This window comes from Cyprinodon tularosa, unplaced genomic scaffold (genome assembly GCF_016077235.1).
Source record: "Cyprinodon tularosa strain WSP-4 unplaced genomic scaffold, ASM1607723v1 ctg198, whole genome shotgun sequence".
Lineage (NCBI taxonomy): Eukaryota > Metazoa > Chordata > Actinopteri > Cyprinodontiformes > Cyprinodontidae > Cyprinodon > Cyprinodon tularosa.
In genome coordinates this window covers 330,486-348,178 of record NW_024038724.1, presented here as the reverse complement: position 1 = coordinate 348,178, position 17,693 = coordinate 330,486, and the positions used below count along the sequence as shown (strand labels likewise).

Sequence of the window (17,693 nt, the reverse complement as noted above, 5' to 3'; positions counted from 1 at the left end):
AAAACAGGCGGCACGGCTACAAAGCAAAGCCCGACTTCATGACCAACCTGCGCAGGATCTCTATAACCAGAACAGATGGAGTATTTTAATATATACAAAATATAAAGGCAACTCTGTTTGAAGATAATAAAAACAAGCCAACAAAGACTGTGGGGCGGTTTATACAGGAACTGTTGAGGCAGTGAGAGGTGATTCTCGGAGAGCGAGCTGAATTATAATTTTTCTGGAGGATGACTATTGTACTTCATGAGTTTTCTGTCCTTCTGAACTCCTGTTATGGAGTAATTGAGTTTACTGGAATGTTTTATTTAGTTTGTATGTAAGAGTATGTCCTGCCTGCTCTCTGTGTTATTCCAAGTCGGGCAAACCAGACTGTTTAACCAGGGGTCTACCTCAGTCAGAGCTATGCAAGCCCCCTTGTAGAGAATCATTGCGGGTGTTTTCATATCGCAGTTTTCTTCTTCAAATCTGTAAGCTTCCCAAGATCTCTTTAAGAATAATTACAAGAGAATAAGTTTGATTATATCTAAGGCTGTTATATTACATGGGACCAGATATGAAAGCCTACCTTTTTATTTTATGTAAAAGAAAAGACTCTATAAAACCCATATCTTCCCTCCTGGCTAAGAGCTCTGTGTTATTTGATGATACCCCGTCTAAAAATGTTAAACATTAAAGGAAGAATGATTTCTTAAGCAGAGCCATGTATTTCTTTTGCATCTGTAGGGGATTTTTTTTAAAAACGTAATTACAATTGAAGCCATTGTTTAGTTGCTGTTTGTGTTAAATGTGCTTACAGGAGAATGCTCTAATGCACAAAGGACATCCCTGTGAGGACCTGTACCCTGAGGAACATTTTGAGGATGGCATCGTTAATGGGGCCAGGTGGTACTCTGTTTCTGGTAGGCCTTCAAGTCTAAGAGCTCATTTAAGGTCTTTCCGTTTGACACCATTTGCATTTCCTTCTCAAGATTCTAGATTTCACTTTTTAAGTTCTATTTTTTGTTGTCTAATCCTTTCCTCACACTGCAAAAAATGGAAATCTTAATAGGTCACTTTTTTTTCTTAAAACCAGTGCGTTTGTTCTTTGATTAAGGAGGTAAGTGAGACACTTTGCCAGTGGAACAAGACAAATTATATTTAAAATGAGAAAAAACAAATGCATTGTCTTATTTCAAGTGCACATTATCTAGTTATCTTATTTTAAGAGTAAAAATACTCCTTCTATTGGCAAATCATCTTATTTATCTTCTCAAATTAAGGGTACCGTATTTTCACGACCATAAGGCGCACCGGACTAAAAGGCGCACTCTCAGTTATGTGTCCCATTTCTGTATTTAACACACACATAAGGCGCACCGGACTATAGGGCGCGTTTTTTATATACAGGTACAAGTCCTCTACTACCTTTAAATACCTCTACTGCGTATTTAAAAATATAGCGGGGGCAAAACTGAGTATGACTGTGCTTTATTCATGTATTTATTACAAAGTATTAATCAAACCTGGCAGCTGGCCGTGAGACAGAGACATCGCAGATGACACAGCGCTGTGGTCACTCCTAAATTAACTTAAAATCCTGAAACCTGCTGACGGAATATGTTCGCTTTTATTGCCGGTATCCTGGTGTCTGCAGCTAAAATTATTTAGATGAAAAACACCTGCCAGCAGCCGCGGTGAACACCAGGCTGCCCAGCCTACAGGCTGCTGATGAAGAGATTTCTGCTGTCAGCGCACCGCTGGTATGTGGGGGTCTGAGCGCCTCCGACAGAAATAGATAATCTGGATGAACTGACTGCAATTATTAAGTTTTCAGGTGGACTTTCTCACTTAAAAACATATTAAAACTACTTTATTCCCACTGATCACAGCAAATATAGCTGCAAGATTTAGATTATTTAGGTGAAAAACACCTGCAAGCAGCCGCGGTGAACGAAAGGATTTCTCCTGTCGGCGCACCGCTGGTATGTGGGGGTCTGAGCGCCTCCGACAGAAATAGATAATCTGGATGAACTGACTGCAATTATTACGTTTTCAGGTGGACTTTCTCACTTAAAAACATATTAAAACTACTTTATTCCCACTGATCACAGCAAATATAGCTGCAAGATTTAGATTATTTAGATGAAAAAACACCTGCCAGCCACCGCGATGAAGAGGAGGAGACGCGCCGGGGCTGCTGTTGAATTAAGTTTTCAGGGAGAAAAATACAGCGGGAGCAAAACTGAGTATGACTGTGCTTTATTCATGTATTTATTACAAAGTATTAATCAAACCCATCAAAGTCATCATCCTCTGTTTCTGAATAAAACAGCTGCGCTAAATCAGACATGCCAGTTTCCCCATCTGCGCTGTCAGAGTCACTTTCCGTGCAGCGCGGCTCCTCAGAAATAATGCCGGCTTTTGCGAAAGCTTGAACAACAGAGCCAACAGACACTTTAGTCCAAGCATCTACAATCCATCCGCAAACTGTGGCGTAATCTGCCCGGCGCTGCCTTCTTATCCTGAAACTGTGGTCTCCGTCGGTCATCCATCCCTCCCACGCCGCTCGCAGCCTTACTTCGAACGGCTGCTTCACACCGATGTCGAGCGGTTGAAGCTCCTTTGTCAGACCCCCGGGATAACGGCGAGCACAGCGTTCATTTGATTCACCTTTTTTTCACATCGGCTGTGAGATGGGCACGCATCGATGGTGATGCGTGGAAAAAACCACCTAGTCTTCTCACATACACCTGCCTCAGCCACGCATCCATCCAGCCTTTTCCATTTGCGTTAATATCATATGTCATCAGAGCGCTGTCTGTCTCGCTGGCAGCTCCCAGATCAGCTTCTCTGATTGGTTGATGCGGCGCGTCCAGCAGCAAAACTTCAATTTTTCCATCTCAAGCAGCAGAAGCCGGCGCTTCAGATGCTTAAACGCTCCCGACGTGCTGCACCAAAATGCGCTGCGGGACCTTTTGCTGCACCTATATGCGCGTCAACCATTGACTTTGCATGTAAACTCGCTGCTTCTGCTGCACCTGCTGGGTCCGATTCACACCGATGTCGAGCAGCGTTAATTTGTTTCCCCATGTTTTTCACATCAGCTGTGAGATGGGCACGCATGGAGTTACATATTAACAGCGATGGTGAGGGGTGGAAAAAAAACACCTGGTCTCCTTACATTCAGCCACTCTTTCATCATCTCCTCAATGAGGTGGTCTCAAAAGTCGCAGTTACAACACACATAAGGCGCACCGCACCATAGGGCGCACCGCACATTTTGAGGGGAAAAAAAGACGTTTAAGTGCGCCTTATAGTCGTGAAAATACGGTATATACACTTAATTTAATACATTTTTTTTTACTTATTTCTAGATCGTTTTTGCAGTGCAGTGGCTTATGGCTGCCATGTTTTGAACTATCATGTGCCTGATGCACTGTGGAATTTGACAACTAAAAAAAAAACAAAAACACACCTTCTTTTATTGAGCAAAGCTGGCTCTTGTGAAGCTTTACATTTCAACATAGATCCTAAAATTAATAAACAGGAATGATATAGAAAATGTATGATTACCAGAGTCTAGAAGCTACAATATGTCAACCTGCTCTGCACACTCTGGGAAACAGTGAATAGAATTGACTAGAATAATTGATAGATATTTCACAGGTATTTGCACCTTCTATATTTGCTTTTAGCATCTGAATGTTTAGTATTATTAAACTAGTTTTAATTTCAAACAATGATAGAATAAGTAAACATAAAATACAGTTTAAAAGTGTCGATTTTAGTCATTAATGAGATAAAAAGCTGTCCAGAAGCAGCCATTCCCATTTAGATGAGGTCAGTTTCCATTGAAAAAACAAGAAAAAAAAACATAAAGAAACTGCAAAAATGGTATCAGAGTGAAAGTTTCTAGATGAAAACTGCAGCATAGTTTGGCCAGTCTCATGTTCATCAAAAACACTTTTTGTTGTTCTAAAGGACTAAGGGAAGATATTCTATGTACTGATAGAAAAAAAAATATATATATTTTTGTGTAAGATATGTGACCTGGTCAATCTGGGGTAAGATATCTGTAGTAGAATACCAGACCATAATTTTATTACTTTAGATCCAGATGCACTTAAATAAGCAGAACAACATAGCAAAATCACACTAGCATGAGAACTTCTGAATGGTTCCAACAGTAAGTTTTCTGGTGTCGCCAGTCAAATTCTGGTCTTGTATATGATGTTCTAAATCCCTCCGCTGCGACTTAAAGGGATTCCGGTTGGTTTAAATTATGTTCTCCCCTTAAACTGAATCTATATTTGTCTAAAATATGTATATTTTTTGATAACCAAGCCAATTTAAGTACAATATCTCAAAAAGGCAAGGATTGGTCTGCAATAGAGAAAATACTTTTTACTCCTCATGATATCAGCCACATCCCAACTTTTGATTAAATTATATAGTGAATAAATAAACAATATATTAAGCAAATATTTTTTTTTTTTTTGCGCAGGAGGAATGCAGGACTGGAATTACATGAACACAAACTGCTTTGAGGTGACCATCGAGCTGGGCTGCTTCAAGTACCCTCTGGCTAAGGAGCTGCCAAAATACTGGGAGCAAAACTGGAGAGCTTTGATACAGTTCATACACCAGGTAATAAGAACAGTTGTTGAGGGTAGCTTGTGCCACACAGTCACTGATTACCATTTCCTTCTGATCATTTGGTTGCTTGTCATCGTAGGTTCACACCGGAATAAAAGGCACAGTTTCCGATGACAGAGATAAGATGGGAATTCCCAATGCCACCATCAGCGTGGAAGGAATAGACCACAACGTCACAACAGCTCATACTGGAGACTACTGGAGACTGTTGGTCCCTGGGACTTATGCAGTCACCGCCTCTGCTGATGGGTAACATTATTGTTTCAGAAAGTGCACTTCACCAGAATCCTTATTCTCTTCATTTTTAAAAAAATGCCACTAACTTAAGAATACTTTCGTTTTTTATCTCTAAAGGTATAAACCCGTGACCATCTACGCTACAGTCTCAAAGGATCGACCAGAGTTGGTGGACTTCAGACTTAACCGTTTATACTCGGAGAGTAACAACCACGCAGCCACCACTCCCCAGCTGGTCCAGAGCCCATCTGACCGGGAGCTCAACAGCCTGATAAAGGAGCTTTCTGAGGACCATGGCCTGGAGCAGCTGGTCAAGAGCTCAGCCACAGTGAATAGCTTCCACTACCGACGTCCCAAAAACCTGGAGGATTCCTTGAGAGGCCTCCAACTTAACTTCCCCCATATTACACATTTACAGATGTGGGTATTCCTTTGACTACCAAGACTACTATTGACATAGCAGCTGTTAAGCTGATTTATACTTCTAAACTAGGTTGTCTGCGTAGGTGTCACAGTGAACAAAAAGACGTCCCTGCCCCCTCTGCAGACACTCTGCTGCACCTCTCCCAAATTGTAGGTGACCACAGACGGTGTCGCAGACAGGAGCCCGACTTGTTTTGTTTTTATGACCGCAATTGCGGAAAACAATTGGTGAAGTTTGACCAGCTAAAGAGCGAGGTGCGCGAGAATACTGGGACCCTTTTTCCACCTGGATCCCCACTCTTTTTTCGCCCATGTCCCTCCGTTTTCAGACAAACTTGCCCCCACTTCCTCATCGCCTCGGCCGCATTTAGACCAACAACGTATAGCACAGACCACACTCAAAATTGAGCATAAATCAAAAATGTCTGCGTCAAGCTCACTGCGACACACTGCTGCGGGGAGTATAGTCAGCCCTTTAATGTTGTTGATATCACCGTAGTGTTAGCTGCTGTGTGTAGTGAGGCATTAAAATAATGTGGTACCATGTTTTTCTTGTTTAGGCTTGGCCGTAGTGTAGATTTCAGAAACATTTTGGCTCTGAAAATCTCCAATAATCCGAAAGAGGCCGAGCCGTCCAAACCAAAGATCCGCTTTGTGGCAGGGATCCACGGCAACGCTCCTGTGGGAACAGAGCTGCTCATGGAGTTTGCTACCTGCCTCTGCATCAACTACGGCAAGAACCCCGCCATCACCAAGGTGTGCATCAGCCTAAATATACAGTAGCCTGCAAAAGTTTGCTTTCAATCTGATAGAGACAATCCTGAAAGTTGGTGTTGATTCAGGGGAGCAGAATATAAATCTCTATCACGCTTCAGAATTACTCCTTTTGCTCCAAATCATGTTCACATTTTTTCCCCATGTTGTATTTTTGCAAGTCTTAGTGAAGGTATATCAGTTACGCTCTGAATAAAGAAAAAAGCTGACATGGTTGTATAATATGGCCTCTCTACGTTTTCTTTTCTCCAGCTCATCAACGAGACCAACATTTTCATTGTGCCCTCCATCAACCCCGACGGACGTGAAGAGGCCACTGAGAATGACTGCTCATCTGACCGGGGCCACACCAATTCTAAGCACAAAGATCTTGACACAACTTTTTTTGGTCTGCTTTAATGACACGCATTCTTTAGCTACTTTTCTGTCAACGTCTGATTAGGAATGAGACGGTGCAGCTGATTTACCATAGACTTGATTTGGAATCTCTTTTGTCTTTGTTTTCCCACTTGAACAGGCAACTCATCGCAGCAGTTGTCTGAGCCACAGCCTGAAACCGTAGCGATGATGAATTTCATTCAAAGCAATGACTTCAGTCTGTCTGTCGCCTTGGATGGAGGCGCTCTGGTTGTCACCTACCCTTATAACAAACCTGTTCAAACCGGTAATACCACTTTGCATAGTCTAGCTCTTCTGTATTTCATTATGCCTTTAGAACTTATTACTTTAAGAGGAAAACATCCCCACTGCACTGAGAAGCTTTTCCTCTTCATGCTTGCAAATCGGAAACTAGATGTGATTGTTGGCTTTGTTTTTGTAGTGAATAATGAGGCCAATTTGAAGTACTTGGCAATGGTGTATGCTAAGAATCATCCACGGATGCATCCTGGAGATACTTTGTGTTACAACAATGGGCAAAGTACGTCTTGTAATCATCTGCATAAATAGATGGTAATAGAAGGTAACTTTGTTTGTTAACTACCAACTTTCATTTTACTCAGTGGGAAACGTCCCTGATGGAGTGATGAAAGCAGCAGAGCTACATAGTCACATGGGGAGCATGATGGTAAGTATTTCCTTATCTTAAAGGCGCCAAGTCAACTGCAGAAAAATGTGGACAAGTTAGTTATATTGATTAAGCCAGTACAAGTTTTTAAAGTAGCTAGGCTCTTTAGAAAAAAAAAAAGACATACAAAAAAATTACTTAAAGGTAATGAGTTACTTACACACACATACACATACATATTATGCCACACTATCTTTGTGGGGACCTCCATTGAAATTGCATTCATTTCTGCAGCTTAACCTAAACCCTTACTCTAACCAATAACAACATATACCTAACCATAAATCTAACCTGTACTCAGTTCACACCTGAGTCCTATATTATACTGAATTTTGAAGCGTGGTCTGCGTTATGTTATTTCATGCCACACCGCAAGAGGGACTATCACGAACTAGCTGTGGGTCTAGATACGGCCGAGGCGGTGAGGAAGTGGGGCCAGGTTTGTGTGAAAACGGAGGGACATGAGGGCTAAAAAGAGCGGGGATCCAGGTGGAATAAGGGTTCTTGCGCACCTTGCTCTTCTAACTGGTCCAACTTTACCAGTCATTCCGCAAGGGCGGTCATACAAACAAAACACTTCAATAAGGTACCATACAGGAAATGTGCATGTGTAGAGCGGATGTAGATTTGACCAATCAGAGGCCTCCTGTTTGCCGCACTGTCTGCGGTCAACTACAATTTGGGAGAGGTGCAGCAGAGCGTCTGCAAAGGGGGCGGGGACGTCTCTGTTTTCACCGCGACACCTACACAGACAAACTAGTTTTTATGTATAAATCAGCCTTAACCCCACTTAAAGAAGAGAACTTCTACTCATTGGGGGAACCAGCCATCAGTCCATACAAGTACCGATAAGTTCTTAAAATGTAGCAAATTTCTATTCTGTTATGTAGGTTTAAGGACCACAGCAGAGACTAAGCTTTTATCAGTCAAAATGGATGAAAAAAAAAATAATGCTCTCATATGACGATGTAAAGGATGCTCTTAAGAGGTTTGTGGGTGGCTTTTAAAACATTCATTCATCATTTGCTGGTCCAGGCCATCTGCTGCCTCTGCTCATCATCTTGCTTAGATCTCCTGCTGTCCCTTCTTACCTCCAGAGCGGGGGCCACACTCTATTCGAGCTCTTGCTCTGTTCTCCTACAGCTCAGACCTGAGTTTGAGAACTTCAATCCTCCCCAAAGCAGGATAGTTTTGTTTCCTGGTCAAAAAGAAGTACGACTGTGATCCAGCAGTAGCTGCTGGGCTCCTCAAACTTGGAGCATCTCTGGTGGATCAGGTGGACCTAGGCAGTCGGGACCACTGTTCTGCTTTTCCTGAATTAAATCCATCAAGAAAGAGACAGAGATTCCTCCTATTTGATTTTGCTGTGTAGATACAGGAGTGGTGATTGTCGTGAATTAATGGCATCATGTCAAGTGAGTGACAGCACCCAATTGCGGTGACATCGCTAGAATTGCGCTTGTTGTGGGTTTAATATGATTTTGCCTTTTGTAGGTTTAATGGTTTCTACTTACCTAGAAATGTTTTCTGTTGGGTTCAAAAATGTAATTTAGGGACTTTCTTTTGACCATTTCTCTAGAAGGAGATGGCACTAAGACTCAGAGCACTATAAACTGAAGGTCAGGGTCATAGGATTGCATGATTTTACTCAGTAGTTAAATGTTCCCAGTTTAACCACTTGTGCTCTATATATGCACAAAATACGGCGTATAACAATATTTTTGTCTTTATGGTTGTAACAGTGGCCATGATAACCATGGAGAATACCAGGGTCTTCTGGATGAATGAACCCGAAATGTATTTACCTTCACCAAACTCATTTAATTCGAGTCCTGAGGGTAATATAACAGTCCTTAAAAAGTTAATGTGTGAACTGGTTGAACACTTGGTATCATTTCACACTGAGCAATGCTCAGAGTTTAGCAGAATGTTTTTGACTTTTACGCATTTCATAGCCTTAAAATTATTAACCTGAGAAATGAACTCATTAACCAACCTTTATTTGCCATCATGTCATGTCTCATTCCTTCCACATGTTCCTCCAGGACTTCAGTATGGACTTTGGACACTGCCCTGAAATCACTGTGTATACTGGCTGCTGTTTGTTCCCGGCTGCTAACCAGCTGAGCGCGCTCTGGGCGGAAAACAAGAAGGCTCTCTTCAGTATGTTGGTGGAGGTAGGACTTTACTATCAGTATTTAGGATTTTTGCAATTTACGTAAATATTTTTTCTCAGTATTAAAATGTTTAATATTCATGATATAATAAAATCAATTTAAATTCATTTGACTTGTAATATTGTTGATGTTTTAATCACACAGTTTAATAGATTATAATGAAGTACTAATGGTTAGACAGGCTTTGAGTTTGAGTGTTTTGCTAATTTTAAGGTCCATAAAGGAGTCCGAGGAGTAGTGAAGGACAAAAGTGGGAAACCGATTGTTGGAGCAACCATTTTTCTGGACACAACACCAAAGGTCTCCACTTCTGAGGGCGGCTACTTCCACATCCTGGTCAAACCGGGCAGCTTTGGTATTGACATCATAGCTGAAGGCTATCAAAGTCAACATAAAGTGGTACGCAGTGTTTTACATGCTGTTGTGAAGTATATATAGAACTGTTCTAGTTTTCTATGAGGAAAACTGAGAGTTATTTGCATGTGAGCTGGTGTTGTAGTCAACACCCCGCCAACCGAGACCAAGGAGTACCGAGACAAGACCAAGACCCAGTAAGGTTTTGGTCTTGTCTTGATACTAATTGGTTCACTACAACACTAATATGAGCATCGGGTGGCTACCTGTATTAGCTTTTCAATTTAAGCTGCATCCTCATAAATTAAAGTATCATTGCACATTAGCTTTATTTTGTTAAGTTTAAAAAGCTATAATCATTTGTATTAATTACACACAGAAGATGCTTTTCAGTGGTTTCTCTAATTGTTCATTTGAATTTTAAGATTATGGCTTGCAGCTATTGAGAGCTAATTAATATAATCAGTTTCTCTGAAAATTAAATCTTGTAAAGTAATTAGGATTTTTTATTACAGTGTTTTCTTAGCACAATCATGATTTAACCAGCCTCCATGTTACAGAAATAAAGAATGAAAGGAATCTAAAATGAGTTTTGACATTTAGATCCAGATTGACTTTTATGAAGGAAGTTTTGAAGGTTATATTTTCTTAACATGCCTTCTCACCAGATGTTTTAGGAAAAAAAAAGCTGAAACATGAAAACATTCTCTCTCAATTTGTTTTAAAAATGAATTGTTTGGATGTTGTTTTTACATCATTTAATATGTTCATTAATATCTTAGCATAGAACACCATTTCAGGAATTTGTGCTTAGGAACAATTAAGAGTTGAGACCTGAAGCTTCAGGAGCTCCCGACTAGTAAAAGTTCATAGTAAGGGCTGTAGCTATTGCACAGATTCACGTTGTTCCGTTTATCTAGAGATTATTTTCCTATGCTTTAAATTGTACAGATTCGATTGAAAAATGAAATATTTGTCTACCTCATACAACAAGAAAAGTCTGTGTTAAGAAAAAGAGGTTAAACAGACAGAAAATCCACATTTATCATAGAAAGTCTTTGGAGGGATGTTACCACGGATCCCTTTTACAGTCTATGTCTATGTAAGGTGTTGGGCGCAGCACGCAGAACCTCTCCTTCACCTCCACCTTTCCATCTGGACCCTCTGAAATGTGCAGCGTCGGATAGGCCAGCTCTTCCAACAGATGTTCCTTGATGGTGAACCCCAACTCAAGGCTGTAAGGCCTGAGCTTCCCATTAGGTCTGTAGAGCAGTGGATCCACCACAGAGTGATACGTCTGCTGGAAGTCTTCTACTGAATAACCATGGATCATTAGAGCACTGCTGGAGGTCCTCTCCTCTGTCTGAATAGCTTTGGGGCTGTGCGGTGGATCTGAGAGATCTGGAAGAACCGCAGCATTTCTGATGTACTGCTCATCCAGGGGTTTCTGGGGACTCCGATCCTCAAACATTAGCTCCAAATCACACGAAGGAGCCAACAAGAAGTTCCTCTCCTTGATGGTCTCCCCATACTTTTTAGGGCATCTAATGCTCTGCCTCAACTCATATGGGCGCATCTCATTCACCTGAAAAGGAAAAAAGAAAAAAATTTTTTGGAGAACTCATTTGGACTTCCTTTGTTGTACAAAAATGACTGTTTACTAGAAGAAAAAACGGAGAACTACAACTTTGCAACTCATCTCAGTCTGGATTTAGACCACTTCACTAAAACTTATCTACCGTATTGTTAAAAACACAAAAACTAATAACTTCTCGATTTGAATTTTGTTATTTACCTCTCAGCTGAAGATAGTAGGATTTATTAAACTCTCCAGGATTTTTTTTTTTTTGCCAGGATTTGCAAGATAACGGGCTGCAGATTAGACTAAACAGACACACCTGTAAAAGAGACATGCTGATTAGATAATTAACCAGCTTTCTCAGCAGAGCTCTGAAAGACAGAGAAGGGCCTTTTTTTAAACCTTAATTAGAAAAGCATCCTGTTAGGATGCAAAGGAATGTAAAAAACTCCCCAAACTACTAAGGGGGATTACTTTTAATTTAACCTGAATTCTTCAGCCCTTGAGTAGTTGCAAATACACTAACTCATCTACCATTTAAACTTTGAGTTCCAAATCAGAAAAAGCTGTTTCAACAATGTAACAATAGTTTTTTCCTTAAATCTGTCTCCAGTTCGAATCATATGTGATAATTGAAAGATTTAGTGATATTAAAAGATCCAATTAACTTTTATTTCATTGTTGTTTTCCAGGTAACAGTGAAACCTCAGGAAGCTGCTCCAACCATCTTCATAGTATTGGAACTAGATAAAAGCATATTTGGACTGCAAAGGGAGTTTGTTGTTGCCTGTGCAGGTAGGAACCAGAAAGGAATGTGTGTGTGTGTGTCTTTACAAAAAGGACTGGCATTAGCAATCATGAGATTACCTTAATTTAACAAACATGTTGAAAAACATTTTTTTTAGTTCAGTTTTTGATAATAAACCTGTGAATTTTAAAAACAAAACTGGGTTCAGAATGTTGAATTATATTTATAATCATAATTGCAACCGAACTATAGCAAGTCGGAAAGAAACCAGTCTTCCTATATCCATCAGCAGATCTTTGGCATTAGTTATGCTGCTGTCACTAAGTCCGAGACTTCCTGCAATTTGACGGTCTCTAGATTGGTTTTACTTCACTGGCTGCTCCATCCCATCAAAACCAGTTATTTACCTGTGCAGTGGTGAGGATTTCAGATGATGATGTTCAGGTTAAAGATTAGCCTGTCCAAGGTTTACTGTATGCTTTGTCTGCAGCACATTCTAATAGTGAAAATGAATATTACACAAGAAGAAATGGGCATTAAAAGACCATAATTAAGCTGATTCTCTTGCAAAGAATATTGTATTTAAATTTCCGACCAACTGTATTGAAGTGTTAATTTTGGGCTTGAAACAAAAGGTAGTTTGGTTCCATGTGAATCCTAATTGAAATGTTTAATTGTGCTTTACTCTACCTGATCTGCAGCTGCCTCCATGACAGCGCTGGTGTTGACAGCCTGCATCATTTGGTGCGTGTGCTCAGTAAAGTCGGATCATCAGAAAGATGGATTCCACCGGCTGCGGCAGCACCGTGACGACTATGACGACGAGGTCCATCTTAACTCCATGGGTTCCAAGAAATCCCTGCTTGCCCACGAGTTTCAGGATGAAAGCGAAAGTGATGAAGAGACACTTTATGCTAACAAAATCTGATCAATCTTGCGTTAAAGTATTTTTTCGCTTTTATTTTAAATCCCTCCAGAGTCAAATTCTTGACGTCCAAGGAGCTGAATGAACTCTTGACATCGCAGCTTCATCTTTTCTTCTGTGAATGAGTGCTGTAAACATTTTCTCTGTTACATCATTAAGGTCTAAGCGCTCTGGTATCCTGCTGGACACATGCTCATCTTCATGAATGATTGAGGGAGAGAGCTGGAGGTAGAGGGGTGAATGAAGAAGTTCTTGTTTCCTGTCCTTGATTTCTAAAGTTCTCGGCCATTCCAGGATGCCTATCCCGTCCTGCCCAGTTTACAGTTCAAGCCGCCAAGTCCAAACAAACTCTTATCAAATGAATCTAGTTGGAAGTGCTTTATCACCCCATGTTTACCTTTAGAAATGTCTCTTTTCTGAGCATTAATGTAAAAATGCCTCAAAGTAGGAAATCAAATTATATATTTTTTATGTGGTCCAATGTGGCGTGGTGGCACTGAACTTTCTGAACCTTTGGGACATTTACAAATCTGTGCCTTGGCTTCTCCAGATTTTCCAGTCCAACTAGGCTGTAATAGATGAGAACATAAATTTATGATGGGAATCGAGCTATCATTAGTCAGCTGATCAGGTCAGATGAAAAATTTTGTTCATAAGTTGTGCAAGATTAAGACGATTTACCAGATTTTTTTCATTTTGTGTTTTTTCAAAGCCAAGCTTAAATAAAACCTGGACTGGAAAATGCACACAGGGGGTTTAATCCAACTTGAGCGATTTCAGCACTAAACTGGTTTCACCTTGTTTGCTTGGCACTAATTCGTAGTATCCAGCACCTGAGACATTGTCTCTGGCAGCAATAAGCCAGCATTGACTCGGCACCAACTCCCAGTTCTTGGGACACAGCAACCAAACTGTGGTAATATCTATGTTTAAAAAAATAAGTTTATTTTTAACTAATTAAAAAAAAGATAAAAACATTGAATAAAACATAACCCAATAATTCAAAACGGCGGATTAAGACAAGCTTGCTTTGTTTTCCTAATTTCCATTTTAAATGGATCGAGGACAAAAGCTGCCAGATATCAGGGCATCCGTTTTCTATTAATGGGATGTGTATAGTTGAGCTATCTCCCTGTTCTGCAATCTTTCACTTGAGTCTGAAATAAAAAAGCAAGATCAAGCATTTGCTGTTTAAGTTATGTTGCAAGCTGGATCTGTGGCAATGGAAAACACGACCGGTCCTTCTGTTGAGCCACTGGATCCACGTTGGACAAACTCCAAGAGAAGGAACCATCGCATATGACTGCTAGATTAAGACGCTATGAATATGTAATGATTGTATTTATTATGCCCTTTTTTTATTGATCGGCCTTTATGTTTAATTTCATTCTCTAGTTAGTTACGGGTGGCCTTGAGCTGTGTCTTTGTTTTGATTGTAACCATCTCCATTTTTCCTTTACAAAGCAAAATTTTCTTCTGTTTAGTAATGTTCTTTTTAATGACTAAATGTTTTGGTTTTGATTGGTTTGCCATTTAATTGAAACACACAAGGGAGAGTTTTCCATTTAGGCAATTAAAAGTGGTTTGGTGAGTGTGTGTGCAATGGAAGTTTCTCTAAACAAAGGTGAGTCAAATGGAAAGCTTTAAAATAGTAATATATTTATTTTTCCTGGTATACTTTTTGATCTCAGAAATGTAATCCAAAATAATTACAAATCAAAATGATAAATCACACAAAAATGTTCTTGATTTGCTCACATTTGGTCTAACTACTGTGGATTGTAATGAAATCACTAAAGGCGCATCAGAACGGGGGGGGGGGTGCATTGTTTCAAAACAAAACACATACTTGTTCTCTTTAAAGTCTATCCTGATCATCTATTTTCACAAGAGATTATTTCTTTACGTCTGTGTGGAGATGCAGTTTTGTCAATTATTTCTCCTACGCTATGTCTGTAAAGCCCCCTCATGTGTGATCTTTTGAAAGTGTCACACAGTGTTGGTGTGAAGATTTGTACAAACAACTGGAACTGTAAATGGTTGCCAATGGTCCATGCATGTTTACTGTGAATTCACACGCAGCAGAACATTTCAACAGAAACTCTGATCATACTACCCTAATGTGCACTAGAACTTCACAAAACTACACAATAAAAGTTCTGTCTACAAAATGCTTTGGTGCTGTATTTTTATTTTGTTTTTTCAAAGATGCCTTTCCTGCAGAATGCTACCGAAGACTATTAGGCCTAGAAGGAGAGGAAAAGCTGAAAACTCAATTTAAGAAGTTTTTTATAGGGGGGTAAAAGCCACATGGTGCCATGTCATTTAGCCCCTTATCTAATAAACAGATATTTATCTGTTCTTTATATTTACATTGGGTTATGATTTAGAATACAATGGAAAATTGGGAAATTCTGGTATTTACAGCAGCAAAAAGATTATAGAAAAAATTGTCACACAAATGTAGACCCTATAACACAATAGTGAAAAGTTAAAAATAAATAAAATACTCTACTGTAATATTCTAATATAATATAAAAACTGTGTATCTAGAGAAAAATATATACAGTTATGGACAGGGGCGTTGCTAGGCACAAAGCTTTACTGGGGCACTGGCCCCCTACCGCATATGCCCCTCCTTCCATACATAAATACAGACAAGCACACTGCCCAACCCTGATACATTCCTACCAAAATTACCGGTTGAGATATTAATGAGAATAAGAGCATATTTGTTTAAACAAACATGAACATTTTCAACATGGCAGCTAAAAAAAATAAGACATCAACAACTTTGACAAATAAAAAGTTTCCTTATACACATTCTGAAGTAATCATTAATTCCTAGGTTTCAGAGTTTTAGTTCGGGGGAAAGTTTAACTCATCCTGAGCTAAGTTTTCCTTTTATTTTTTGAGCATTTTAGTGTACCTCCTATTTAGCATTTTTGCAAAGTGGTGAATCACTTGTGACTCAGCTTAGAAAGTTCTTCCTTTTCAACTGATAAAATAGCAGGATGATGGAGCCTGTCTTTTCCCATTGTGCACCTCAGCCAAGTGTGGATCTTTCTCAACACACTGAATGATCTTTCACAACTCCATCTGTAGACTGGGATTGTGAGGGAGATCTGGATGACCTGCGTTAGTGTTGGGAACATGATGTTATCAAGCAAGTTAAAAACACACTGTATATCCTTGATGACAAGTCTTTCTTTTTTAACCAGGAAAAGCTCAAACCATTTTGAATTAAATGAACGTTTTTTTACTCCAAATTTGTCCTGGGGATAGTGGGACAACTTCACTTGTTTAGGACCACCATGCTTTCCCCCTAAGTCCCTAATGTCCCCTTCTTGTTTGTGGACGCTGGTTGTTGCTCCCTCATCACCTTCATGGTCCTGTCTCTCCTGTCCTTCATCTGTCTCTTGCCTGTCAGTCTCGCCTCCTCCTCCCTTTCCTACTCCAGCACCTGCATTCTCATTCTCTACAGCAAACATTAAAAAACGTAAATTTACAATTATGTAAATATCTATCATATTGCTTATAACGTTCCTAATGTAACTGCTTAGCTTAAATCACTAATTCATTACGGGACCTTACCTCCCTCTCTCTCATTTTGTTCTACTGCTTCCCTGTCTCTGCTTCATGTGAGGAATTTCCTGATATCCATCTACAAACCAATGCAGTAATTTTCAGTTAGTAGCCTATAATCATGTGGTTTCACTGGGAAAATAATAAAATTGACGGGTAAGAAACGTTACCAGAACTAAAAATGCGTCGCGGCCGCACAGTGTCCCATCCAACTCAGTTGAGAGCAGCGTGTTAATTTTCCTGCAGTTCATGCAGTGACATGCGCTGACGTGGGGGCGCTATTACATCCTCAATTTGGAGTTACCAACACACTTGCTGCGCATTTGAGTAGAAATATACGTCTCCTTCCATTGGAATTATCTAAATTGATGCATTAAAAAAATGTATCACTGTTGCAAATATTCATGAGATTTATACTGGGGCACAGCTCATTTATACTGGGGCACGTGCCCCAGTAAATGGGGTCTGGCGACGCCGATGGTTATGGATATTTTTACAGTAATGGATATTTCAAAAATAGCAACATCAGAGATGTGCAAAATTACAGCAGCATGTAATTTAACTAACTAAGGTAGAAAATGCAAAATCATCATGAATGTAACAGCTTGTATAGATTATTGGGAACAGTGATGGGTACAAAGTCTTACAGCTGCTGGGAAGAAGGCTCCCTTGTGCTCCTTTGTGGCTATTCGAAATCCTTATTTCCTGCCTTGTCTTGATTAAGTAATCTCTTGATTTTGAAAATTGCAGGAATAGTCAGGCAGGTAATTAAAAGACAGGACATAACTTTAAGAACTATTTAAATGACTGCACACCACAAGCAGAGATGGCTGCTTGTTTTGTTTTTTGTGTGAAAAAAAGTATGCCAGCATAAAATATTTGGTCACTAGCAATATATAATAAGACTCAGTTAAATGGGTTCTGGTTTGTTGGTCTATTTTTTTTTTCTAATTGTCTTTTATATTGAACCCTAGTTATAATTTTTTTTTTTGGACACATACAAAACCTGTTCATATCCTCAGAGCAGGTTTACATGTTGACATTAATTCCTAGCTCAAACACTAATTGAATAAAATGGGGGGGAAATTTAAGGCCATTTTCTGTATAAAAGAGTTCAGATTTATGTTGTTTATCTTGTTTACTTTAGACCTTCTTTGTAGCTAATGCTTTATTTAGAATCTGTTAGA

General features: G+C 39.7%; 1 protein-coding gene across 1 annotated transcript in view; it reads left to right on the top strand.

The window, feature by feature from the left end:
* cpda (carboxypeptidase D, a) overlaps positions 1–15,092 on the top strand; it is a 30,124-nt gene extending 15,032 nt beyond the window's left edge. The window contains exons 9-21 of the mRNA XM_038283963.1: positions 800–902; positions 4,487–4,629; positions 4,718–4,887; positions 4,993–5,295; positions 5,859–6,054; positions 6,325–6,460; positions 6,590–6,736; positions 6,893–6,991; positions 7,074–7,138; positions 9,184–9,315; positions 9,529–9,714; positions 11,941–12,043; positions 12,698–15,092. Coding sequence (XP_038139891.1) covers positions 800–902; positions 4,487–4,629; positions 4,718–4,887; positions 4,993–5,295; positions 5,859–6,054; positions 6,325–6,460; positions 6,590–6,736; positions 6,893–6,991; positions 7,074–7,138; positions 9,184–9,315; positions 9,529–9,714; positions 11,941–12,043; positions 12,698–12,924 — 2,010 coding nt within the window. The 3' untranslated portion in view covers positions 12,925–15,092. The remainder of the gene's footprint in view (positions 1–799; positions 903–4,486; positions 4,630–4,717; positions 4,888–4,992; positions 5,296–5,858; positions 6,055–6,324; positions 6,461–6,589; positions 6,737–6,892; positions 6,992–7,073; positions 7,139–9,183; positions 9,316–9,528; positions 9,715–11,940; positions 12,044–12,697) is intronic.
* The last annotated feature ends 2,601 nt before the right edge of the window (positions 15,093–17,693 follow it).